General features: G+C 39.0%; 1 protein-coding gene across 2 annotated transcripts; it reads right to left on the reverse strand.

Annotated features, from left to right (window-relative positions):
- Positions 1 to 25,959, reverse strand: LOC142396526 (four and a half LIM domains protein 2-like). 2 transcript variants are annotated; one of them, XM_075479373.1, is made up of 6 exons: positions 25,825 to 25,959; positions 3,332 to 3,507; positions 3,050 to 3,224; positions 1,501 to 1,670; positions 1,207 to 1,393; positions 1 to 1,114 (listed from the first exon to the last, which is right to left on the reverse strand). In XM_075479373.1, exons 1-6 carry the CDS (start codon positions 25,859 to 25,861, stop codon positions 963 to 965), a joined length of 897 nt encoding a protein of 298 aa, XP_075335488.1. In that variant the 5' UTR covers positions 25,862 to 25,959; the 3' UTR covers positions 1 to 962. The 2 variants fall into 2 exon arrangements, with proteins under 2 accessions (XP_075335488.1, XP_075335489.1); XM_075479374.1 differs by lacking the exon at positions 25,825 to 25,959 and adding an exon at positions 5,744 to 5,852.
- Positions 25,960 to 27,486: the final 1,527 nt, after the last annotated feature.

Raw genomic sequence — 27,486 nt, forward strand, 5'->3', positions numbered from 1 at the left:
TATTTGTAAGAATAAAGATGCAATTTTATTCTTTAAAGGCATGCAAAGCATAACACTAAAAAATAAGAATAAAACAAAACATACACCCACACCAAAGGCATCCCTTGCAATCGTGTTTTATGATCCAGTGTAAGTATGTGTTTGTGTACAAAGTGACCTCCTCTTTTCATGCATTTCCTCCTATTTTTCTGTATTGGGTGATTTTTCTTTAGCAGAGCCCCTTCACGCAGAGGCTCTTCAGACATAAGCCAATGGCAGCACACGGGTGTAAGAAAAATCTGAAAACATCGATCAGTTCCAATCCCCGTCACACTCATTCACACACCATGCTGTGGGAAAGACACAAAATTTAGATGCAGCACCCTCTCACAGCATGCCGTAGGTGTGTTTACTTGTGCTTTGCACTGTAACTGCATAGCAAAAGAACACCCCAAAAAAACAAGCTAAATGACATTTAATTAATGACATTTCTGTTTTATTGATTCCTGTGACTGAACAAGCTGTTACTTTGCAGCACAAGGGAAGAAACAGTTACTGCTCCTTTAACTGTTTGCCAAAGAACTCAGTCACGAAACCTCAATTAAATTACACCAAAAGGTGACTCCATCAACAAAGCAGCTTTACAGTCGCTCTTCAAAGCTTATAGTGTTCAAACATTAGATCTATCTGCAAATATATATATTTATTTTAAGTTCTTTACAGTCATCACTACAGCTATATTATTAGTGATATTTTTTTTCTACAAGAGTGTACAAGTAACTTGGATAAACTTTGTAAATTCAAATAACACCATTAGTAGTTCTGTAACTCATAGCTCAGAACAATGAACATTCTTGATAACGCTAACGATGCTTTAGATGCTGTGCTCTGTGTCCTGATAATATTTTCTGTATTTTTTTTTGTCATTCCTCAATCACAACATGACCATCCAGTGAGCTGCAGCTGTCGTCTTCCAGCCTGATTTAGATGTCCTTGCCACACTCCGGGCACAGGATGTCATCGCGCTCGGTGAGGAAGCCACGGCCGACCAGGGACACGGAGCACTTCTTGCAGTTGAAGCAGTCATTGTGCCACTGGCGCTCCTCGAAGGAAATGTACTTGCTGCCTCCCAGACCTGAGGGTGGGAATCAAGTCGGAGTCAGTACAAATACTCATATGGCCAAGCTGTTCTTTTTAGGTTCAGGGAGAGCAATAATTTCTGAGTACCGCTAATTGGGATGGTGCAGGAGGCACACTTCTTGGCATAAAGGTTGCAGAAGCAGTTGAGACAGTAGGGGAAGTCATCTCTTGAGGTGAACCTCTGGCCAGACAGTTGCTGCTTGCAGCTAGTGCACAGAAAGCAGTCCTTGTGCCAGGGCTGATCACGGTAGGTCACCCCACCAGTGGTGATGGGCTATTAAAAGAAGTATCAGACTGAGTACCTCATGAGCACACGTGGACACAGCTTCTAAAGGGAGTCTTACGTTGGCAATAAGTCGCACACCTTATGGTATGTCTTACCTTCTTGCAGTGCACACACTGCATGGCAAACTGCTTCTCATAGCAGGCCACACAGAAGTTATGGTTTTCCTTCGGGATGAAGCTCTTGGTGCCAATTGGCTGCTGGCACCTCTGGCAGGTGAAGCAGGTCTCATGCCAGCTGTTTCCCTTGTGCTCCATCTTCCTGGAGCCTGCAGAAAAGTGTGAAGAAAGTGAATGTATGATATTAAAGGACTAAGACAGAAAGAACCAAGGCTGTGACAGAATTAGAAGAACCAAAGATCTACAGTTTTAAGTAAAAGAGACGGTACACTATGGGTAATTGATGCCATTTGGGATAGAGAGTACATGTGGAAGAGCTTTAGCTCTCCTTGACTCTTTAATAATAATAATAATAATAATATTATTCTCTCTGTTATCATCATGTATTATTATAATCTCTTACAACAACTTTTTGAAGCTATATTAAGTCAAAAGCATAACCTATAACACTGAATCTTAAAATCCTCTGCTTTTGCTTTACTTTTATGATTCATTCACAATTCATTTGATCGTGGTGCTCTACTTTCGTGGTGCTCTTCACATGCTGTGAAGCTCAATAAAGCTTTATTTCTTACAAACGGTACATTGTTGTAGCACTTGATTTCACTTGCATGTATTCTTAGTGTTCAGCACTTTGGTCAGTACCTGCTGTTTTTAAAGTGCTTTATGAATAAAGTCAGCTTGTCTGAAATCGTTGGTTTTGGCTCTTGTCTATCCAAGATCCTCTGTTTTATAGGGCTCAGTCTGCTCTAAATAGTAAAAAAACGAGGTTGGAGCAAAATTTTTCTTCTCAGCATGCTGACCCAATAAGGAATGGAAGAAAAGTCTGGACTGCCAGTCGGGCATGTGACACAGATCAGCATCAATGTTTTCTGTGGAGGAGCAAAGCTCCCTTTGGTGTGAAACGGAGACTGTAACTTTGCAGACCTTTCATGTGTAGCTTACTAGACATGAATCAGACACATTGATGGAAGGGGGGGGAAGACACTAATCGTATTGAATAATCTTTGAAGGAAAGTCTCATACTAAATGTTTTGCTTTGTTGTAGCCTTTTAGGATTTACAGTAAAGCAGATTCAATGCTACGGGCTCAAATTGTTTTAAAGGTTGTTTGCATGTTCCCACCTCCTTTCTCCTCTGTGCTTAACAACTTGTACTACACACGTGAAAAAGGTAGGGTTGCTAATTAAAAAAAAGAATTCCCCCGGAACTGTCACTGATAAGAATACTGCCAAACATTTTGTTTACTGAGGAGATGATGCGATCGGCACAGCTTGTTTGTCCGTTTGTTAGCAGTCTTACTCAACAACTTTATTGCATTTGCATGAAAATCTTTACCAGAGTTGAGCCATGGTGCAGCTGAAAAATGATTCTCTTGTCGATTCAAATATGTTTTTTATTAAATCTTGAAGGCTATAAATCTATCAATCCCGATCACATGAAATCAATCAGGATGCACAATTATTGCACTGAGAAAATCTCTTTTTTTTTTTCAATCTGACTTGACCCCTTTTGCATTCTCTCCCTACCTGGGATGATGGTTTTCTTGCACTCATGGCACTTAGATGAATACTCATTGGCATAGCACTCAGTGCAAAGGAGCTGTTCATCCTTGGTGGAGAAAGGCTTGTCCACCAGGGAGCGCTTGCACTGGAAGCACTTGAAGCAATCGTCGTGCCAATGACGGTCCTTGTAGGAGAGATCCTGCAGGGAACATCGGTGGAACAGATAAAACCAGGCTGACACAGCCTCACAACAGCTTGTATGTACAGTATTTTCTCTTATTTTTTTTTTTTTTACATTTTTTTTACCCTAGTGTTGCACCCGATGGGCTTTTTGCACTCCTCGCAGGTATTGGAGTACAGGCTTTCATAACATTTCACGCAGTAGGGATTCTCCTCTCTCAGAACGTACTTCTTGCCAAACAAGGACTCCTTGCAGTAGTGGCAGTCATAGCGCTCGGTCATTTTGCCAAAAGGCTGCTCTGCTACGAGACAAAAGAGAGAGAGAAGAAATGATTCTGTCCAGAATTATTTTTATGTATAAGTATATAAGTACTTATCTACAGTTTTGTCACTTTGGTACTTTCTTCGAATTGAAGTGAGATTGGCACTCAATACAAAGTAGCTTCTTAGAGATGGTAAATCCCGCCCCAATAATGTTTCCCAGCATCGAGATCCTTCACATTGCAGGATACAGTGTTTTCCCATGTTGCATTTCCCCTTTTATCTCCCTCTCCCATCTCTCAGTCGCCTTTCATTTTGCTGTCTGCGTCAGGAGAAGAGGGGTGACCGATGAGGAGAATATAAATAGCTCCTATCAGTCCTGCTTAGAAACAGTGAACTATTGCCCTCATTGCATTCCAACGCGCACTATGCCAGTGTGCACTGACCCATCCGCCGCCTCGCCTCCAACTGTCAGCACCAGGTCTCCGTATCCCTTGTCGGTGCGTGCATGTGTGCTTGTGTGTGCACATGCATAAGTTGGTTTGAAAGGCACACTGAATAATGACTGCTCACAATCAGCAGCTGCTTGTGGTCTGCCTGTTAAACCCTCTGTTATCCCGTCTGCCTTTATATACTCTCACTCCCTGTTGTCGAAGGATGGCAGCTTATTCATCTGTGTCTTTTGTGAATGACACGGATTATATGACCAAAAAATAAAAAATAAAAAAGAGCGAACAAGCTTTGGCACTCCCAAAAGGGGAAACTTTAATCCACACTTGCATGAAAACTAATTTTTTTTATGTGACTGCGTATTCACTGACTCCAGAGACGAGCTTCTGCTATTTTAGGAGGTTCAAGGAAAAGAAGATGAAAAGCTTACAAATGAGCTCCTTTTGCACCACTTCCTCATTCCTTTCTTCCTCTCAGTTTCATGGATTCTGGATCTTTGATTGAGCTCCTCTCCTTTGTGGTTATTCCTTTTAAATCTCTCACCATCCCTTCCTCCTGATCCATCTGCAATCACTGACTATTCGTACCCAAGTAATCTCTTAAAGTAGAACTGTGAGCGATTTGTGAAAAAGTATTGGTATCTTTTTATTAATCCGTCCGTCCTCTCTGCACTAAGCATTCTCAAGTCCTCCCACATTCCCTTTGTCTATTACTCCGACCATGACTCACCTAGCTTACATGAGGATTTATCTGACTCCTAAAAATAAAAAATGATAATCTGAACTGCCCCAAATAAAATCTCCAGCTATTCAGACGCACTGTGCAGCTGTTTCCCAGCTCCTGGGCTTCCTTTGATGCCACCCACCTGGGAGACAAATGAGCTAAGAGTTAAATGGCTGGGGAACTGTCTGTTTAATGACGTTCATGGTTGTGTTTAAAGTGTGTTTAGCCACTTAAGAAAATAATAAAAAAAACACTTTACATGGTCTAACACACAGACATGAAGTAATTCACACTATTTTCTGCCGTATGAAAGCGACAATTCATGAGTACATTCCTTGTAAATTAAACAAGGTCTGAACAATCGCCTCTAATTACAGCCTTGAAAGTGGATAATGGAATTAGATGTGAAAGCAAATTAAGTCCCTATTTTAAAAAATGTTTCCCAATTCAGTTCACACTTTTAAGTCATTTCAATTCAAAATGAAATGCCCTCCACTATTTGCACAATCACAAGCTACTGCATATGTGCCATATTCCATTTTCTTTTACCCTTTTAATTGTATGAGTACTTTGTAAAATTTTCGTGACACGACTTTGTGCTGAATTGCATGATGGCAAAAAAAACTATTTGAATAAAATATTACAAATCTACAACAGCTAAAGAACAGTGCAGTCTACATATGGTGTCGTAAAAGTCACCACTTTTTAAATAGCAGGCACAGTTTTGCTGACAGGAAGTATGAAGCTGACGAAAAGAGAGAAAGGAAAGGTACAAATCAACTCTCAGGGGTCAACAGATGTGGAGATGCTTTTATGGTCAGAAGTTGAAACTAAAATAGCAAATAACTCCTCTCTGAGACAGATAGTGAAGAAAGGAGGGTTGATAGTAGATATGGATAAAAAAAATGGAGGATAGTGTGCAGGGGGAAAAGAAGGAGAAAATGAGCAGGTGGGTGGGGAGGCTGACAGGAGGATGCCAGAACACCAGTGAGCAACAGTGTCCAGGAGTTCAGAGGAAATGGTAAATGAAGTCCAGTCAAGGAAAAGGAGGATGGACAGGTGAACGGATGGAGAGTGGAGCAGCTGAACAGAGTTTGTTCTTACCTTCCTGTCTGAGGATTGTGCTCCTGCGCTGAGTCTGGGGTAGACTGAGAGAGGAGACTCTGTGGATCAGCTGTAGATACTCCTGATTGCATTACTCCACCCATCATGGGCTAATTGAAAATGGGGGAGGGGCAATGACAAGGGGTGGGGGGGCAAAAAGGGGGCAGGGATTCTTTTTTTGAGACGATCTATAAATACAGCAGCGCCTCACAGAGATAACCCTGAGGCCCTCGTTCAGTTGCTCACTCAGTCACCAGTGCGACCATGTGGCCTTTTAAGGTCACTGAGTTGTTGTTCACTCGCTCACGCACACACTGAGTGATTCACTTATTCAATTACACAAATTTTTCTGCATCCTTATTCCTAAATATTTGTCTTTCTCCCCAGAACAGCCGTGTCACATCATTCCTCCCTCTCCAACTTCCTGGAGAGGATTCTCCCTTCAGCTCTGCTGCTGTTTTCTTTACATGAGACATATCCGTTGTCATCATTACTCAAACATTGCACACGAAAAAACACAAAAACATTTTCTTACTCAACAGCGCAGATTTCTTTTAGTCTTTTACATATGATGGAAAAGATGTCCGGGGTCAGACGTCAAAGGCTTTTCTGAGAATTGTCTCTACTTAGATGTCTTATCTTTTCCTACCTCCCCATATTTTCCCCCACACAGGAGACCACACAGCTCCAAACCTCAAATGTGTTGGCTACAGTATCCAGGCTTGCTAATGACAGATACCCACATGGTTTCCAAGAAAATCTTAGCACCATTTTCTGCACCCCCTTACTCCCTTGTTCACACTGCAGCCCCTTCCATCACTCCACACGCTATTCCCCTCTCTGTCCGAGGCAGGTTTTCCTGACCCAGTGGTCCCTGGACACTCTCCAGTGAGAAAATGCGTCATCACTGCTCCACTAGGATTCCAGTAATCTATTTGTAGTACAGCACAAAAAGTTAGGTGCTTCAGCAAAGTGTTAAATCGATTTGATTGTGGTTTGTTGCATGTATGGTTATACAAGCTTAACATTTATATAGGTTAAACACCATGCAGTATACTTTTTAGTCACAGCGTGACTCTCGGTTGAAAATCTCTGTAAGTCGGTTGATGAGCACATTGCTTCAGTTCACACTGAAATATCTAAGAAACTGCTGGATGGATTACTGTGAAATTAATTGATGTGCTGTAACGGCTGTGGCTACCCCTTGACTCTAGCAGCATCATAATGATGACATTTGTGGTCAAGTAAGAAATGTTGCAGTAGCTATTTGCAGAATTGCCATGAAATGTGGTAGACAGTCATGTTGGTCATGCATTATCAACAGTTCATTGAAATCCAATCAGTAAATAATCATTAGAATTTTTTTGCAGTTCTTTAGTTTGTAACTGAGCACATCATCCTCGCATCAACTTAAGCTGTTCTTTGTGTTAAACACTAACTAGCAAATGTTAGCATCTCAATACTTTATATTTGGATGCTAAACTCGATACTGCAGCTGCTAAATATCAACATGCTAATGTTGTTATTGTGTCAAACTTAGCATGCTTATTCAGATCAAAGCACAGCTGTGTTTAAGCACAGACTTATAGAGCCACTAGCATGACTCTACACACTAAGTCTTGTTTTAGTAGCTATGGCAACAACCACAACTGAGATACACACACACTGGCAACGACATTAAAACATTTAATAACATTGATTATCTCACTACAATGGCACCTGTCAATACGTTTCATATATAACACAGTCATTGTCATGAACAGTCAGTTATTCGAGTTGATGTGTCTGAAGCAGGTGAGCAGCTTTGACAAGAGCCAGATTGTTGGAGCTGGACGAATGGATCGGAGCACCTCCAAAGTGGCAGTTTTCATGACTTTACCCAGAATGCACTGGTTGCTGCCTTCCAGATTCAACTGTAATGGGATCAAGGATGCTAAAGTGTGGGTGGTCAGTTAAGGCTGGCTCATGTAGCTTGACCCCACAGAAGATCTACTTCATCACAAACTGTTGAAAAACCAAAGTTGGTAATGACAGAGTTGCACAATGCACCACAGCTTGCTTCATATGAGGTTCTATGGCGCATACCAGTCAGAGCTCGCATTCACCCCGCTCTACTGCCAAAAGTATTTACAATGGTCATGTTAGAGCAGAGATACTCATTGCGCGGCTCGCGAGCCACATGCGGCTCCTCAAGCTTTAATTGGTGGCTGGCACTCACATAGTAGCTTATAACAATATGGTAACAATAACAATACATTTTTTCATATAACATACAGCAAACACTGCACAGTATTAAGTATTTTTTTAAGTTTGCGTTTATGTAGTATTAAGTATTTTTATTAAGTATTAATTAAGGCTGCAGCCCGCTTAAACCACCGTCACACTTGACCGCAGTGCACGCTAGCTCCTTTAGCCAGCGCGAGATGCAGGCACAATGGATCAGTTTTTAATTAAAAAAGGGCAAAAACCAGCACAAAAACCATGCTCATCTTGAATGTCTCACTATGATTACAACAACCAACTACAAATACAACATGAAGAAAGTTAAGGACATGCATGCCAGCTTCCGCTCATCCCAGTATTAAGGCAAATATAGTCTTAATTGAAAATGTATTGGTTGTGTTGTTTCTTTTTTTGTGGGATGTTTTATATGTAGAAATGCATATTTGCAAAAGGGGACTTAGTATGTTGTCGTAAAAGTGGCTCTTCCCTTGATTTTGCTCTACCAATGGGGCTCTTGTGGCTGAAGTTGGCTTGATTTGATTAATCTGGCTCTCTTTTACTTTATGTGGGCGGCCATGGAGTGTGTTTGGAATTTTCCTGGGAAAGAGATGGCAGCGGGATTCACTGAGGAAAGAAACAAAGTGGTCAGAGGCGATGTAAAGCTCTGCACAATGTTTTTACTAACCTAGGCACTGGCAGTCATGTGGTTATTACTTTGACATTTTCCCTCTTCGGAAACGTTGTGAGGAGCACACATACACACACACACACACACACACACACACACACACACACACACACACACACACACACACAGCTTCATGGAAATGATATTCCTTTAAAGTAGTATCATGTCTCCACAGGATAATGTGTTCTGCAGCTCTTAAATTGCTTTTCAATAGTTGCATATGAAATTTCCCAGATCTCAATCTGATGAAGCACCTGAGCAATGTGTTTATACTCCAAGATACATTACAGCTCATGATGAGTTTATGCCTCGTAGGGTCGGAACTGCTTTGGAAACTTCAGGGGGGACCTTCACAAAATTAAATCAGGTGACTTTAATGAAGCTGATTAGTGCAAGCAAGAGGTTTTATAATGGATCAAACAGACCTTCTTTTCTGTCGATGTAGGCAAGGCAAGGCAATTTTTTATTTGTAGAGCACAATTCGTACACAAGGCAACTCAAAGTGCTGTACTCTGAATACCAACTGAAACTAATACTAGGAAGTTTTAGATTTCTAACTGTAGAGCAGTGTGTATGCAGGCTAAACAAGTTTGGTGCAGGCAGCTGGGACAAACAGGATGTTGCATAATTTTGACTAGTAATATAGGTAAAATTGAAGTCAGATGACAACTGTCAGACAGAACAGGAATTTTGTACTAGCTCTAATGAAAAAACTGGGGGGAGATTTTATTCGATTACTCTCCTTGTAATAGACATGGGGCAATTAGTTTTTAACACAGGCGTTGTAGACAAATGTTTAAATTCAGTTTACTTAATTTCAGACATGTGGTCTAATTAATACCTCAAGAAACAAATCTGTATAATGCCCACTTGGAAAAAAATATTCTGTCCTACTGTGCTTGCCTCTTCTTCCCTGCTTTAGACTTGTACACAGCTACCCATCCTCCATCCTGCACTCTCTGGGCTGGAGCCTCCACCTCAGCTGCTAAGGCCAGGGGATAAGGATGCAGCTGTCTGGGCACTGCGAGGCTATCATGATGCTAAAGCCTAGTGCTTACACCGGCTGCAAATACAACCATGTGGAAAGGTCAAGCTAGGCAGTCCCCATCATCACTGGAGGACCATTAATCATTAATGTCACAGCAACCAATTGGATTGGAATTTCTCTTGGTCATCCAAGATCCAATATCTTCCTCTGGAAGAACATCATTGCACCTTGTGTTAATTGAGTCGAAATGAATCCCAGCAAATGATGTGCAGCGTCATGACGAAGGTCTCAAAGGGGCAGTTAGAGCCGATGGAGATGGATGGAATCATTTGGGGCTCCCACTGTGGGAACAGGGTAGCAACCGTACAGCAGAAGCCTGTTACAGTCTTGACTTAATTTGAGCTGAGAAGTTTGATACCACTTCTATCATCTGGTAATTACATGGCTGCAGACAGAAGTCAGTTGGCTTAGTATAGTCCGAATTTAGGAAGCAGGGAAATCAGATAGCCAGTTTTTGTCAACATTGCTATGACAGTCTGAAATATAACATCGGATTTACTTACGGGATTTAGACATCTTATTTCATCAGTGTGTTTGGGCAACAACAAAAGGTTCAAAGCAATTTCCCGGCCAAGTCCTCCAACCTAAATGCAACTGATAAACTGTTTAAAAAGTGATGTGAAATAGCTGGGATAAAGGTTAGGTTTGGTTAAGGCACAGACATGACTTGGATAGGTGTGGAAAAAGATAAATAACTTCATAGTCATTTAAACTTTAGAGGATCATCACCATGGTCACAATACTAAACAAATGTCTGCTATGTGTGGTTCATAATGGTGCATAATGGTGTAATAGCAATCTCATCAGGGTGCAATCACTCTCAGTTTGTGTATGTTGTAATCCAAGCCGTTGTGTTATGTGGCAGATGGACTGGCCATATGAGTTGTTGTCAGTGCACATGAGTCTATGCCATGCACGCGGGGCCAAGCACACTTTCAGATTTTTCTCCATTGAAACAAATTCTCTTATTTGGCTGAAAAGGTTTATGTGAAGAGAGGGATAAAAGCAGCAACAGTTTTCCAAGGAAAAATGCCCAAGCTTCTTAAGTTAAGTCTCACCTTTGGTATTATCTTTGTTTAGAACTGAGTTTTTGCTGCTCTAGTGCAACACCTGGTGGTTTTCTTAGGTTGCATGTTGCACTGTTCACCTCTGGAATTTCCATTGAAAAGAGACACATTAGGTAAGTGGTTTGAAACAGAAATGAGCGGTTGTCACATATGGAGGTAGATTTGTTTCTTTATTATTCAATCAAAAAAAAGGTTGCTTCAATCAAAAAATATATTTTCAATCAAAAAAACCCGTTTCAATCAAAGAAAAAAAGTGTTTGAATGCAAAAATATATTTGAGACTCAAAAAAATGCATTTGAACACTATTTTTTTTTGCTTGAAAATGTTTTTTTTGATAGAAGTGAAGGTTTTTTTGTTTGAAGCAACTTTTTTGATTGAAGTATTGTTGTTTTGTGTTTGGGCCATATTATGGGTAGGACATTTGTGTCTTTATAATTCAATCAAAAAAGAAGTTGCTTCAAACAAACAAAAAATATTTTCAATAAAAAAATCACTTCAATCAAAAAATAAACCTTTTCAATCATAGAAAAAATGTTTTTGAATGCAAAAAAATATTTGAGACTCGAAAAATTGCACTTGAACACTTTTTTTTTGATTGAAAATGTTTTCTTTGATTGAAGTAATCTTTTTTGTGTTTGGACCATGTTATGGGTAGGACATTTGTGTCTTAATTATTCAATCCCAAAAAAGTTGCTTCAATCAAAAAAAAAACATTTTCAATCAAAAAAAAATATTTTCAATCAAAGAAAAAACTGTTTAAATGCAAAAAAAAAAAAAAATCATTTGAAGTGTTTTTTTTTTTGATTGAACTTTCTTTTTTTTTGAATGAAGTGAAAAAAGTTTTGAAGTCGTTTTTTTTTTAAATCATTTTGACACAAACGTACCGCAGTGGGCGGGTGCTTCCCCATTGGTCAGACATGTTTGAGTGACAAGTGTCTACACCAACGACGTCTTTCTGACAAGCAAGTCATGGTCGCCACTCGCCAGCGAGCCAGGAAGCAGTGGTCAGGCAGTGGTGGAGTTGTTGGTAAGTAGATAAAACCGTATTAAAATGATTGGTGTCACGTTATTAGCCTACTCTGTTTGATATTTCGATTAAACATACAGCTTGCTAACTTAGCTCACGTTGACTAATTTGTGTGATTGTGTTAGATATCTGACGCCTCATATTGTCAGGCAGGCTAGCAGGGTGCGCTAACGGCTAATTGAATTGTTTATTTCACTTAAGTAACGTTACAGAGGCTTGCTATGTGCTAGTGCTATATTGTGTTATAATACGTAACGTCATTAGTGGTCAAACAACAGTCCACAGGCCAACTGTTGCCCACAGCGCTGCCTGTTTAGCAGCAACAGGTCATGCAGAGCCTGAGTCTATCTTCTCACACAGCCCACAGGATTACACGACGCTGAAGTTGGCATCCGATTCGCCAGCCTCCGATTCGCGCATTAAAGGGGTGGGCATAAAGGGCCATTTCACTGCTTTTTTGCATTTTGATCGACCAAAACAAGGTCCTATATGGAAACTACAAAAGTTACACTGCTCAAATCTGGATGGAATTATTCTAAAGAGGCTATAGATTCATTAAAATCTTGTTTGGGATTTGTGAAACCTTTTTCTGATTTGTAAAAATACAGAACAGGGCCATTTCACTTCTTTTTTGTTATTCTGATCACCCTGAACTGGGTCCTGTATGGAAACTACATTACTTAGACAGCTCAAATCTTGATATAATTATTCTAAAGAGGCTATAGATTCATTAAAACCTTGTTTGGGATTTGTGAAACCTTTTTCTGATTTGTGAAAATACAGAACAGGGCCATTTCACTGCTTTTTTTGCATTTTGATCGACCAAAACAAGGTCCTGTATGGAAACTACAAAAGTTACACTGATCAAATCTGGATGGAATTATTCTAAAGAGGTTGTAGATTCATTAAAATCTTGTTTGGGATTTGTGAAACCTTTTTCTGATTTGTGAAAATACAGAACAGGGCCATTTCACTGCTTTTTTGGTATTCTGATCACCCTGAACTGGGTCCTGTATGGAAACTACATTACTTAGACAGCTCAAATCTGGATGGAATTATTCTAAAGAGGCTATAGATTCATTAAAACCTTGTTTGGGATTTGTGAAACCTTTTTCTGATTTGTGAAAATACAGAACAGGGCCATTTCACTGCTTTTTTGGTATTCTGATCACCCTGAACTGGGTCCTGTATGGAAACTACATTACTTAGACAGCTCAAATCTGGATAGAATTATTCTAAAGAGGGTACAGAGTCTTTAAAACACATTTTATTATTTGTGAAAACTTTATTTGGTCATTGAAAATTCAAAAAGTTCCTCTGAGCTTTCTTTCTTCTTTTCATTTGGACCATCCAAAACCAGAACCTGTATGAAAAATGATTAAATATGGGTTTAATCATTGATCACATGATATAAATGATATCAAACACACTTTAGAATTTGTGAAACCTTTCTTTGTCCCAAAATTCACTGGAGTCCTCGCCTCTCCATGTTCATTTTAATTTCCATGAGGATCTCCTGTCTTTCACTACATAGGAAAAAGAAAAAGTTCATGCATTTTACGTCACTAACTACTTACAAGAGTCTTCTTTACTTGTTGACTTTATTATCATGTTCTTTTATCTAGAAACAATGACTTCTCTCACCTTTCTTCCATCTGCCCGTGGTCAACCTCTGCCACCGATTCAATCCGTTTCATTTTTCTGACTACTTCCAGAGCCTTTATTGTTGCCTGCATCAGACATCCCATAGTCCAACCATTAATATGCCCTATTCTGTATTGGATGCTTTGATGAAATCTGCATCACACATTTATTGCTGTCATCTCATGAATCTTTCCACTAACATGTGCTATCATTTCAGACCCTGCTTGTCTTCTCCTGCTCCCATCATAGTCATCTTACCTCCCATCTGAGTGCAGACAGGACCTTCTTCATCCCTTTATTAACACTATCTTAGATGTCTGTAAAACAACTGTTCAACATTGTCTTTGCTTTGCAGCCCTTTAGCCTATTTGTGAATGTGATAACCTGCCATTGTAATAATGAGATTAAAAACTGTCTATTTGGCTAAAGTTTGTTTCCAGTTGCCATTTTACAAGACACGTCAAGAAAATAAAAATTAATTTTATTTGACATATTTAATGTAAAATAATGGGTGGTTAAAGACATGGTAGGTAATCCTGTTCAGAAACACATTTTGTAATACTGGGTGAAATGGTCCGTCTATCCTGAGAGAAATCTATACAAGATGTATTTAGAAAAAGGGACGAAAATAATCAGACCTCTGTGGCAGCTGCAGGACTGAGAAAAAGCTGACGGATTGGTCGCCTACAAAAAACCAATCAGATGCCTCTGCTTTCTGCCTACGCCCCCCTCTGCCGGCTCCCTGCTCCATGTGCGCATGCGGTTCCACCGGCTTTGGATGAAGCACTGACGGAATGGGGAGGGGGGGGTGGAGCTTAGAGGAGTGGACACTTTCGAATCTTGCTAGCTCTCTTGCTAGCTCTCTAGGATTACCTACCATAGCTTTAAGACCAACAGTAATCATTAGGTTGTGCTTACATGATTTAGAATACTGTACATGGACATATGTATCTGTTAGGATGGCCATGTAGCAGCTGGATACGCAAGGTAGGAGACTTGAGGCAGAGGTAGTGATGAACCAACCGGGTGTTTTATTCACCAACATTTACATCAATCATACACTTTAACATGGACACATACTGCGGACCAGGAGCACTGTGGTCCTAGCAGCATTCGTAGTAACAGGACCAACTCTCTCACGTGGTCCAACTGGCAGCCTTATATCCTACTCTGGCTCCACCAACCAAACCCGTAGGGGATTCTGCTCCTCCCATTACACATCCCCATAACAACAACACACAAAAACCTTAAAATACATTTACCCTCTATTATAAAATCAATCAATTCCTAGCATGTCTAAACAAAAGTACCAAATCTACCAAAGACTTCCCCTAACTGATTCTGGTGCACTCCCCCCTACACTAATCAGCACATGGTACGACCCGGAACCTTCAAACGCTGCAGACTGAATGTAGGGACTCTTTTGACTGAGCACCCTGGAGAGGAGACATAGGTGAATGACTTTACACACAAATTTCAGAATTCACCATTCCAAACAGCATAGTCACCTCACAGTTTATCACATCCTTTAGCTACACGTATCCTTATCACAGAGCATTTCAGGCTACTAACTGACTGGATGTTTCCCTTTACAGGCCTGGTCCCCCCTCACTCCCCGCTGAGGGCAACACAGGACCTGCACACCCACCTGTTGTTAATATACACATTCAATAAAACATTTGACAATTTATTTATGCCACATTATTAAAAATACTACTCATGTGACCTCAAAGACCAAAAGTCAGTAATGAAGATTACCTTCATTACAGTAGCCCATTTTCCCATTGTAATTTATTTTACTCTACTCTGGAGCCACAACAACACTACACATTTTTAACTGACCAAACTACACACTGTTCTATCTATATTACAACAACTTAACAAGAAGTTTATTTCTCACTGGCAACCACTTGGAGATATGAAGAAATAGTTTAACCCAAAAGACATCTTCAACATTCCAGAAAGACAAATCTTGATTAAGTAAATGTATTTCAACCTTACATTCACAAATTGTCTGGTATAGGGTGAACTCTAACAGCAAAATGTAATGTTTAATATCCAATTCATCAGTGCACATAACACATAATGGCAAAATACTACAGGTTTGATAGACGATATAATCAGGAAGTTGTGGTACAGTATCTAAGATAGTGTTAATAATGGGATGAAGAAGGTCCTGTCTGCACTCAGATGGGAGGTAAGATGACTATGATGGGAGCAGGAGAAGACAAGCAGGGTCTGAAATGATAGCACATGTTAGTGGAAAGATTCATGAGATGACAGCAATAAATGTGTGATGCAGATTTCATCAAAGCATCCAATACAGAATAGAGCATATTAATGGTTGGACTATGGGATGTCTGATGCAGGCAACAATAAAGGCTCTGGAAGTAGTCAGAAAAATGAAACGGATTGAATCGGTGGCAGAGGTTGACCACGGGCAGATGGAAGAAAGGTGAGAGAAGTCATTGTTTCTAGATAAAAGAACATGATAATAAAGTCAACAAGTAAAGAAGACTCTTGTAAGTAGTTAGTGACGTAAAATGCATGAACTTTTTCTTTTTCCTATGTAGTGAAAGACAGGAGATCCTCATGGAAATTAAAATGAACATGGAGAGGCGAGGACTCCTGTGAATTTTGGGACAAAGAAAGGTTTCACAAATTCTAAAGTGTGTTTGATATCATTTATATCATGTGATCAATGATTAAACCCATATTTAATCATTTTTCATACAGGTTCTGGTTTTGGATGGTCCAAATGAAAAGAAGAAAGAAAGCTCAGAGGAACTTTTTGAATTTTCAATGACCAAATAAAGTTTTCACAAATAATAAAATGTGTTTTAAAGACTCTGTACCCTCTTTAGAATAATTCTATCCAGATTTGAGCAGTCTAAGTAATATAGTTTCCATACAGGATCCAGTTCAGGGTGATCAGAATACCAAAAAAGCAGTGAAATGGCCCTGTTCTGTATTTTCACAAATCAGAAAAAGGTTTCACAAATCCCAAACAAGGTTTTAATGAATCTATAGCCTCTTTAGAATAATTATATCAAGATTTGAGCTGTCTAAGTAATGTAGTTTCCATACAGGACCCAGTTCAGGGTGATCAGAATAACAAAAAAGAAGTGAAATGGCCCTGTTCTGTATTTTTACAAATCAGAAAAAGGTTTCACAAATCCCAAACAAGATTTTAATGAATCTATAGCCTCTTTAGAATAATTCCATCCAGATTTGAGCAGTGTAACTTTTGTAGTTTCCATATAGGACCTTGTTTTGGTCGATCAAAATGCAAAAAAGCAGTGAAATGGCCCTTTATGCCCACCCCTTTAATGCGCGAATCGGAGGCTGGCGAATCGGATGCCAACTTCAGCATCGTGTAATCCTGTGGGCTGTGTGAGAAGATAGACTCAGGCTCTGCATGACCTGTTGCTGCTAAACAGGCAGCGCTGTGGGCAACAGTTGGCCTGTGGACTGTTGTTTGACCACTAATGACGTTACGTATTATAACACAATATAGCACTAGCACATAGCAAGCCTCTGTAACGTTACTTAAGTGAAATAAACAATTCAATTAGCCGTTAGCGCACCCTGCTAGCCTGCCTGACAATATGAGGCGTCAGATATCTAACACAATCACACAAATTAGTCAACGTGAGCTAAGTTAGCAAGCTGTATGTTTAATCGAAATATCAAACAGAGTAGGCTAATAACGTGACACCAATCATTTTAATACGGTTTTATCTACTTACCAACAACTCCACCACTGCCTGACCACTGCTTCCTGGCTCGCTGGCGAGTGGCGACCATGACTTGCTTGTCAGAAAGACGTCGTTGGTGTAGACACTTGTCACTCAAACATGTCTGACCAATGGGGAAGCACCCGCCCACTGCGGTACGTTTGTGTCAAAATGATTTAAAAAAAAAACGACTTCAAAACTTTTTTCACTTCATTCAAAAAAAAGAAAGTTCAATCAAAAAAAAAAACACTTCAAATGATTTTTTTTTTTTTTTGCATTTAAACAGTTTTTTCTTTGATTGAAAATATTTTTTTTTGATTGAAAATGTTTTTTTTTTGATTGAAGCAACTTTTTTGGGATTGAATAATTAAGACACAAATGTCCTACCCATAACATGGTCCAAACACAAAAAAGATTACTTCAATCAAAGAAAACATTTTCAATCAAAAAAAAAGTGTTCAAGTGCAATTTTTCGAGTCTCAAATATTTTTTTGCATTCAAAAACATTTTTTCTATGATTGAAAAGGTTTATTTTTTGATTGAAGTGATTTTTTTATTGAAAATATTTTTTGTTTGTTTGAAGCAACTTCTTTTTTGATTGAATTATAAAGACACAAATGTCCTACCCATAATATGGCCCAAACACAAAACAACAATACTTCAATCAAAAAAGTTGCTTCAAACAAAAAAACCTTCACTTCTATCAAAAAAAACATTTTCAAGCAAAAAAAAATAGTGTTCAAATGCATTTTTTTGAGTCTCAAATATATTTTTGCATTCAAACACTTTTTTTCTTTGATTGAAACGGGTTTTTTTGATTGAAAATATATTTTTTGATTGAAGCAACCTTTTTTTTGATTGAATAATAAAGAAACAAATCTACCTCCATAGTCACAGTGCTGGTGTCCAGTGTTTTGTCAACCCATTCATCCACCCCTGAGTTCCCCCAGCAGGGTAACTGTATGGGACTTTAAAAGCCTTACTTCTTCCTCTGTTGTCATAATAATGGAAACTGTCACAAATGGAATTTTCTGGCACAGTGCTGTCAAACTCCTTTTTGCCTGTCAGATGCCTTTGAAAGCTATTCATTGAAACTTAGCAGACTAATGACTTTGGTATAAACGGTTTGATTTATCTGCATATCAGCAAGAAAGTTATAAAACATACTTTTGAAAACATGAATAACAGAAAAATACATAAAGAATTTTTTGTGTTGCGTTTGTGTGGGTGTGTGTGTGTGTGTGTGTGTGTGTGATTATCTGAGGCAGAGTTCTGATGGCATCATGTGACTTTTCATTGATTCTGCAAGTAAACAAAAAGTCTGAAGGGGGAGGTTATGGTCTTATTTGAAATGATAAATGATATGAGGAATGCTCATGTGGTAGACGAGAGAAAGTTAATTGTATAGCTGCAATGGCAAAAGTAAAATTAGCTTTTAATAGTTTTCGGTCAAAACACTGCTGCTGTGTTAAAGTGAAATGTGATGGAAAATGTGTAATTAAAGGGACACTATGTAATAAATTAAGTAATTTATTAGCTAAAACCAACATATTCTTTCATAAATTAGTCCTCTTTGGTGTAAAATTATTTCTGTCAAAAATCTCAATTATCCTCCTGAGTGAAGAATAACTTGTCTGTATCTAAATAGAGCGGGCAAGCTTTATGGAGGCTGCCATGTCCGAGTGCCGAGAGGGACATAAAGCACTTTGAATCGCGTTTTCCCCAACGCCAGGCCTGGAAGCGGAAATTACGTCATTTTGACGTCACATTCGCCGAATGGCTTATTACTGGCGCTAATGGTAAATAGATTTTATCTCGTAAATTATCCCACTAATAATGCATTGATTGTTACCAAACTTCTGCCGTAGTACACATAGACTCTTAACTCACAAAACGAGGTATTAGAAAGTTTGTAAGTTTACCGGGAGTTTATTTAAAAGAACACTTTCCAGATAGCAACTACACACTGCTGCTAACGCTACTGCTGCTAACGCTACCGCTGCGTCGACGTCACTTCCGGTATCTCCCGGAATATGACTATGGACCTTTGTATGGACCTTGAGTCTGAAGCCATAGCTTCTTGAATCTTGACACATACCGCCTGCCGTAGTTCAAGAAGTTGCAACGCACATTTGAAAACGTGAGGCGTTAGAGAGCAAATTCATTCGACTTTGCAAAATAAAATTGCACCACTAGATGGGGGAAGAAATTTCATAATGTCCCTTTAAGGTGTCAATAAAGATTAATTTTGTAATCTTGCTTATAATGTAATATTGTGTCCATGAAAAATGCCAAATAAAATTTGATGATAAAGTAGAATTTTGTGCACTAACAAGGTGATTCCAATAGAGCTTGTAGTTGAAAACTTAACATATCTCATCATGGGGTGCAGTATGTCCTTAAAAAAAACGGGATCATCTTGACAGGCAATGGAACACTGAGCAACCAACATCCAAAGAAGGGCTTTCGGAATGTCCATCAAGAATCCCTGAGAGCTACTCCTGAGGACAACTTCAATAAATTCTAAGAAAAAGGGTTCAAGCGGGGTGGCAGAATAACTGTGGTCATACCAAATATTAATTTTCAAGCTCAATAGAATTTAAAAAAGTCACTTGTTTTTCCTCCCAATTTATGAGGTCATTAGGGGTGGCTCACGACCAGCAACCAGCAACTATTCAAACACAGAGAGAAAAAAACATCTCCTGATAAAAAATATTTAAAATCTGAAATAAAACTAGCCTCCTAGCCTACATTACATTCACACCATAACACCTTCAAAACACTTTTCCATAGTAGAATGAATGTTCACGTTAGCTACTTACTCTCTGGGTGGTGAAATAACTTTTGACGTCTCTTTTCTTTTTCGGTGACATTTTCTATTTACAAAGCAGAAACGCGGGTTGAGACCACACGAAATTAATGCGCGTCTCTTCGTCGGGAGCGATGACAAGAGGGGCTGACCTTCAGCCAATCAAATGGCAGCATATCTAACCTTGTTGCGTTGCAGGTTACACTGAACATTGCGACGAGAGGGCACGTTGGAAAACTAGTTCTCTACAAATGCTTAATACTACGAATGAGCTTGTGAAAAATATGATATTTAATGCATTATGTAGAAAAATATTATATTACAATATCATCGAAAATATTGGTAGGGACAACTCTGTCTTTCCCAAACTTTGGTTGTGACTTGTCCCTATATGGTCCCTATACAAACTGACGCCCTTGGTGTAGATACATAGATAGAAAAGGTCTAATAGATAGAAAGAAAAGATAGGTCTAATAACAATGTGCAAGACTAATTTGTGACACCAGACTTTCATAAAACCAGCGAAAATCTATTCTTCTAACTCTTGTCATAACTAAAAACTGTTTTATTGTTTTAAGGTCATGAATTTAGAAACTTTTCTTCTTGAGTTTTTTGGTACAGCAAACTTTACTGCAGGAATCCCTCTCTGGGATTGTTGCTATAGTGTTTTGTTTTGTTTTTCTTCTTAAAGAGAACATCTGTCCACTGCGAAACCTTTCTCTGACCTGGTGATTTCTTTGTCACCAGAGATTGAATCTGGGAAGAAGATTAAAAGGCTCCTTTGCTCATTTTCGCTCAATCTTCACTTGGTGCCACCGCTGTGATATGGGTCTAAATATGACACAGCAAATCCTCAGTCATTTAGGCTGGTGTTGTGTTCCCAGACTGCTAAATCCCTGCAGAGATTGGTGGGATGTTTCAACCCCAGCAGCGATCTGACACTTTTTTTAGATGCTGAAGTTTGTCTTTTGTCTTTTGTTCCACTTGCCTGCATGTTGTTTCTCTCCGACAAAACCAGACAAATGGTTGGACTTGACACAAAACATTAAACACAAAAAAAATCCCAGTCGCCTACTTCCTTCTGTAATCACTTGTGTGTTACAGTGACATATGAAACAACACAAAAATCTCTAATATGTGTGAATGAGTTTTGAAAATACGAGCAAAAAATTGTTCTTAAACATCACCACTAATTATTGTTGAACACGAATCTTAAATGATAGCAAAATTCCTCGGGTCATTGAACAAAACAATTTATTTGCAAAGCATATTAACTAGCATGTTAAGTGATCAATTCTATTTGTTATTTTCATGAATCGTTGCTTACCAAGATTTCCTGCCACCCCTTCTTTTAACAACTTTGTAAGTGATCAAGAACTGAGGAGACCAACAGCTGTACCTTTAAAAAAAAAAAAAATAGACTTTTTCACCTTCATGCTTGATGAAGGATTTCTTCTGCTCCACAGTTTGAGGCCTCCTTTAGTGTGTTTTTAATTTATAATACATCAAATCTTTTCAGCCGATGACATATCTGGACAGCATGCAAGTTAGCTTATCACCTGGAGTCTTTTACTACAGAGTCATGCTGCGGTAATACTGCTTGTATGTTTTTCCATGTTTTCTTGCTTAAATAAGCATGGCCTTTCCTAAAAAAAAACTTCATATGGATGGCAGCATTTGTTCCACCAAAATCGGATTAACTCGTCCATCATTAATGGGGCCTCCACCGAGTTGCAAGTTACCAAAGCCATGTGCACTAATTGTTTGATTTGATGCTCTGATAACAATCCACATGCTCCCTCTTTAGCCTGGATAACATGGTTATCATAATTTCCAGAACAGATTTTCAAATTTTTAAACATTTTTTTTAAACATCAGACCATCAGTCCGGTTGTGTTGGCTATCTTGTCTTTCTTTGAATATACACAATAGGATTTACACAATTTGCGACTGATTGCATTATATTTTTTGACGTTTTACACAATGTTCCAAGCTATTTGGACAGCGCGCTATAAAAACTTGCTTATCTAGTGTTCCCATTTTTGTAATAGATGATAAGAGTCTGCAGTCTCGCTTATTGAATGACAGCTTGGCCTCTCTGTCCCTGGCTGCATTTATTGTACTAAATCTGTTGCAGCAAGGACAGCTGATATGGGGACTACTCTGGAAGGTAGTTCCAAATCTACACTCCCCAGGATACAGATCCAAAAGATCTGGCAAAGAGAGTGAGGACTGCGGCTGGTGGTGTGGTGGCAGCTGAGGGACAACTGTGCCCAACATTCCCACTCTGTTATACTGAGAGAATTTGGCTACTGTGCCAGCAAAAGCTTTTTAATCATCTTTTTCTTTTTTTTCCACCACTCGTGCTCAAAGACTTTGCCTTCCATTTTTTTTTTTATACCTAAGCGAAATGAACAATCCCTCTGACATATCAGTTGAAAACATCATGCTCACAAATCTTTTTCACAGAAGACATGTTCACAACACAGAAAGTAGGGTTGTAAAAAATGATTGCATTGCTGGTTGGGCACTACTGCCATACTCTCATGATGCATTTTTGGACGATACTGTTAATGGGGGATTGTGGTGCTCCACAATGGACAACGTACCTTTGTGTTTTTTTTTTCTCTATAAACTTGCTAAACCTAACGAATGTGTGTTATTACCTAAACCCAACCAGGAGGTTTTGAAAGGTGTACTAGTAAAGTGTTACTGGGATATCCATTGAACTTGATTAAAAAGTGAACGATTTTTTTGGTCATATGTTGGACTCACGTCTTGAACATGCAAACAGCCGACAACCCAACTACTTATAAAGATAGTGTGGGTTAAGGAATTACTTGAGAATAACGTAGGAAACGCTCATATGAGTCGTATTTCCCACCTGCCACTTGTGGGGGCCAGACTTGACAGTAGACCACTATGGGTCATGTGTAAAGATGGAACGAACCACTGATATGGTCGTATCAGTTGGTGGACTTTTTGAAATAATAGTCTTTTGAGTTCCAGAGCTACAACACAGACCTTGAGAGAAAAGCTTCCAGGATCATCAATGCAAAACAAAACAAAAACACCTCAGGAAACATTTATATAGATGGGCCCAATGTGGGTTATAAATGGCCTAAAAAATGGGCCCCAAATGGGACCGTATTGGTTCCCTTATGTAATTACCCCAAGTGGGCCCCCCAAAAGATGTCTATTTTGGGCCCAGTACCCATAAACAAATAATAGCCATTACCAATTTTGGCTAGTCACATGGGGTCCTTATCAAACCTGTATACAATCCTACATTGGAACACATTTTCAGCCCATTTATAACCTATGTGGTGCCCTACAAACAAATCTTGCTTGGCTGGGATACCAAAAGATTTTCCCATACACTTTACGGTGTAACCTAGATACAACATGATCAATGATGAAGTGGCTTAAAAAAAACACAGTAAAAGGTTTCTACATATGTTCTGTGAGTGTTATAGCATGTTTTACCAGCAAATAAGAAGTATATTGGAGTGTTTTCTGCAGTGATAATACTGTATGGAAGCCTAGGCCATTGTGTAGTTTTTTCATTTTGAACTTCCGACAATTTTGGAGTCCAACAAATAGTTTCATTATGTACAAACCTTGAGTGTCTATCACATAGATGTAAATGTTTCCAAAGTTCATAGCCGGCCACATATCCCTGTAGTCTATAGGGATAATTCTTCAGTTCATAAAGTTTAAACTTCTGTTGAAGTACCATCTTTTAACTGAATGAAATTTGAATGAAACGTGAAAGAAAAAAGTACATTGTGTCATTCTTCACAGCCAAAACAGAGCTCCTGAGCTGGGTTGCGCACACTCCCAACAAAATGGCATTTGCACTTGTTTGGCATTGTGGGCATTGTGTTACAAATGATATGTGTAAAAGAATAGACCTGATAAATGCTGAGATTCACCCATTCCCAAGTTTTAGAGGCTAATGCTGAAACTAGATTAAACCGAAAGCGCAAAAAGCTTCTGGTCAGTTACAATATTTTTGGTTGAGTTCAAGGTTTTGGCGTTAGATTGTTAAATTGGTTTATATGTGCAAAGCTTTTCTTGGAGCACGTTCTCTACATTTTTGACAAACGTTTCTACCAAACGTGGAGTTCAACAGGGGTGTGCGTGAAAACAGTAAATGTGCAGTCATCGGGACATTTTTATAATGCCTCCATGTACAGCAGATGACTGGTAACCGCTATGGTTGTAGTTTCTCCACAGTCATGTAGTATTTTGCAATGGTCTACATTAATCTACCATACAGCAGCTGTATGAATTGTATTTCTAATGTTGGTTTTGACTTGATGTATCTGATTGGGTTATAGTTGTATGACTAACTTGGAAACCCTCAGCCGTGATTAGAAAATATGAAGTACAGTCTCTGCTTCATTTGAATGAATTTCTGTTTGTTCAAATGAACAGAGATTCTAAAGAATAGATAAAAAGATTCAAATTCTTTCTAGCTTTTCGGAAATAAATCAGTTGAAATGATCCTTTGATGCTGTCAGCTGTAGCTCGTAAACACTATGTTCCTAGAGTAAAATCATGTGAGTTTACCCTGTATGAGTGTCATGTGTCTGAGAGGCTCTCTTTTTAAAGCTGGAGAACAAGCTTCTCACAGTCCTCACAGTTTCTAAGAAATATATTTACATTTCTCTGAAGGAGGACGACCATGCCGTGCAGCAGCTTCCTGAAAATCTTCAAAAGCTTTTGACTTATGTAAGGTAGAAGGGAAACAGTAAATATAAGGAACGGCATACAAAGCGACACAATTTGTCATGGAATCCACCAAATTCACTTTCTGTTACATACTGTACGAAAAACTTATTATTAACTTATTTTATTGACTGAATAAATAAAAGAGTAAAATAAAAAATAATAGATCATCAAATGCGTTTTTGCACATGGCTCAGTCAAAACAATCTTATCAAGTCTTAGGGGGTTAGAGTTAAACTAGATTAAATATCCTGTCCCCAATAGAAGTTATTTTATCCAGATGTCCTCAGGTCAAAGCTATGAATCTGGTATTGGACTCACTTTCATGCTTTTCTTGTGTGTGTGTGTGTGTGTGTGTGTGTGTGTGTGTGTGTGTGTGTGTGTGTGTGTGTGTGTGTGTGTATGTAAGGTAAATATGAGACTGCTGTCAGGAGGAGATTAGCCTAATTTAGTAAAGAGACTAGGAATACGGGGTAAAGAGCTGGTTTGGCTCTGTGCAAAGGTTGGTGGATGTACTACATGGGAATTGACTGTAGAATACATATCATAATGTGACACTTTTAGACTTCAGCTCAAGTACGAATGAAACAAATGAAATGTTGCTTCACTCAAGTCATGGATGTCTTAAAATCTTACCCAGAAGGCAAAGGGGGCCTTGATTTTTGTCTCTTGAAGATGTTTATATAACAATAAAAAACATTACCCATATCCATATCTTATTTGGGTTTCCTCAGATTAAATCGAGTGGTGGCATTTAACCTCTTTTTAGTCACCACACAAGGGGTTAAATACCAGATATCACCACCCTCAGTTAGAAGATTGAGATTGAACTGTGGGAGCCTCTTGGATGAGAGATCAATTGTCTTTAATAACCAAGAAACAAGCCAAATTGCCCTCTATTTAATCTTTTAGTTAAAGGCAGGCACATCTAATGTCTTTGGACAGAACCAAGCTTATACTATCTTCCACTGTTTCTGCCTGCCCCATCGTTAATGTCTATGACAAAGTTCAATAAAAAGAGACTAGGTGTGCTTGGCTCAATAACCAAAATAAATATATATCAGTTTTCATCATACACATAATCTACATTTCATTAGACTCACATTTCAGTTCTCCTGGAAGGTAAAGAAAAGCAGACATAGCCCAGGAGCCAATGGTTCATCGCGCATTTCGTCACTTCCAGTCAGGTGGACTTAAAGACAGGCGCCTTTCTGCCAAGACAAACATCCACTTTCATCAGCGGTGTAACTATAGCTCTGCTCAGCTGCGGGGCTCTCAGCAGTCACTCGGTGGGATGACACGGTGCGAGTGATGAGAATACGAGTGGCGTGGATCCAAAATGAAAGACACCCTGGATATAGCAGCAGCATATAGAGCGTTGACATGTGTTACCCAGGCTCGAGAAATAAGTCAAGCTTACCTCGGGCTTAAGGGTGGAGTTGAACAAAAGACAAGCCCTTCCAAAAACTGTTCATTTTAATCGCAGCCTGGCGTCTCATTATCACCGTGTGCAATGTTACATCAAGAGTTTTATGCTATTTCAAATTCAGCCATGACATCCTACAATGTAAACTGTCAGCTTGGGTCAGCATGCCCCTCAGCTCTTTCCAATTAATCTTGAGTCAGCTGTTTCAAAATAAGTTTCAAGCAAAACTTGACTCTTCCATGAAAAAAAAAGCATGTGCTTGCAGTTATTCATCCTGCTGCCGTCTAACTGAATTAATTTGTCATGGTAAAAACATTTCTGAACACGTGAATGTGAGTGCGTGGCGCTTGTGGGTGACGCCCCACGCCCGGACGGTTACTTTAACGTCCCGCTACCACAGTAACGACCTGGTGAAGGCTGCTATGGGTGACATGTATGATTGTGTAGAGGGTGTTTAGCTTCCTCTGCCTGGGATGTTCTGCCCCCTTGTGACAGGAAACCCAATGCTTCAAGAGGGACATCTAATAGCAATGATAAACAAGAAACAATCTCAAACTTATGTCTGAGAAGAACAACTCAGACTCCAGACGTTTGTCAGATGTTTTTATCACAGGCGATGTGTCAGTGAAAACATACTGCAATGGTTTGCAAATCATTTCAGTGCTAAATTCAGGACAGACAACATCTTACATATTGAAACAATTAACCAAATAAAAGTGACATATCATTATTGTATACACTATCTTTTAGAAGTATATGCTCACTTTAAGTTTGATTCCAGCTACACATTTGACAATGATGCTCAAAGTAAAATTAGAAAGAATTTCTGGAAGCCATAATGATGTTTTATGATGTTATATATTTCTATATGATGCCTTGCTCCCTATTTTCAGCAGGACAATGGCAAACCACAATCTGGATGGCTCTGAGCTGTCACTTATGAAGAAAGAAGAAAGAACGTTTTTTTCTTGATACCTTTCATGGTTAAAAGCACAGTAATCCTTAGTTCCCAAAGGCTTTACTTTACGATTTACCGATCCTGTTGAAAAATAGGGAATAAATTGTCTTTTAAAATTTATTTTTTTCTTCTGTTTTCTTCAGTTAATCTTCTAATATTTACATTTTTCCCAGCATCCCAACATTTTGGGAAACTGAGATGTATTTGTATTTCCATTCGTGTGACAGTGAATTCAGCTTAGACTTGAAATGACTAGCCGTTAGACCTGCTGGTTTACATACCATCACAGCAGCATGGAAATATATAATAAGTGTTTTGTCACAGCATCCTGTTTTTTTCTTTTTCTAAATCTATAATAAGTGTAGACATCCAATGTCACGT

The sequence above is a fragment of the Odontesthes bonariensis genome, chromosome 12, assembly GCF_027942865.1.
Source record: "Odontesthes bonariensis isolate fOdoBon6 chromosome 12, fOdoBon6.hap1, whole genome shotgun sequence".
Lineage (NCBI taxonomy): Eukaryota > Metazoa > Chordata > Actinopteri > Atheriniformes > Atherinopsidae > Odontesthes > Odontesthes bonariensis.

What these genes read in the sequence shown, in the direction of transcription:
- LOC142396526 (XM_075479373.1), bottom strand. Translation starts at nt 25,861, where the DNA reads ATGTCTGCTTTTCTTTACCTTCCAGGAGAACTGAAAT. An exon ending in CCATCGGGTGCAACACTAGG is followed by an intron (nt 3,225 to 3,331) that starts GTAAAAAAAATG and finishes TGTTCCCTGCAG; the next exon opens with GATCTCTCCTACAAGGACCG. An exon ending in CAAGAAAACCATCATCCCAG is followed by an intron (nt 1,671 to 3,049) that starts GTAGGGAGAGAA and finishes ACTTTTCTGCAG; the next exon opens with GCTCCAGGAAGATGGAGCAC.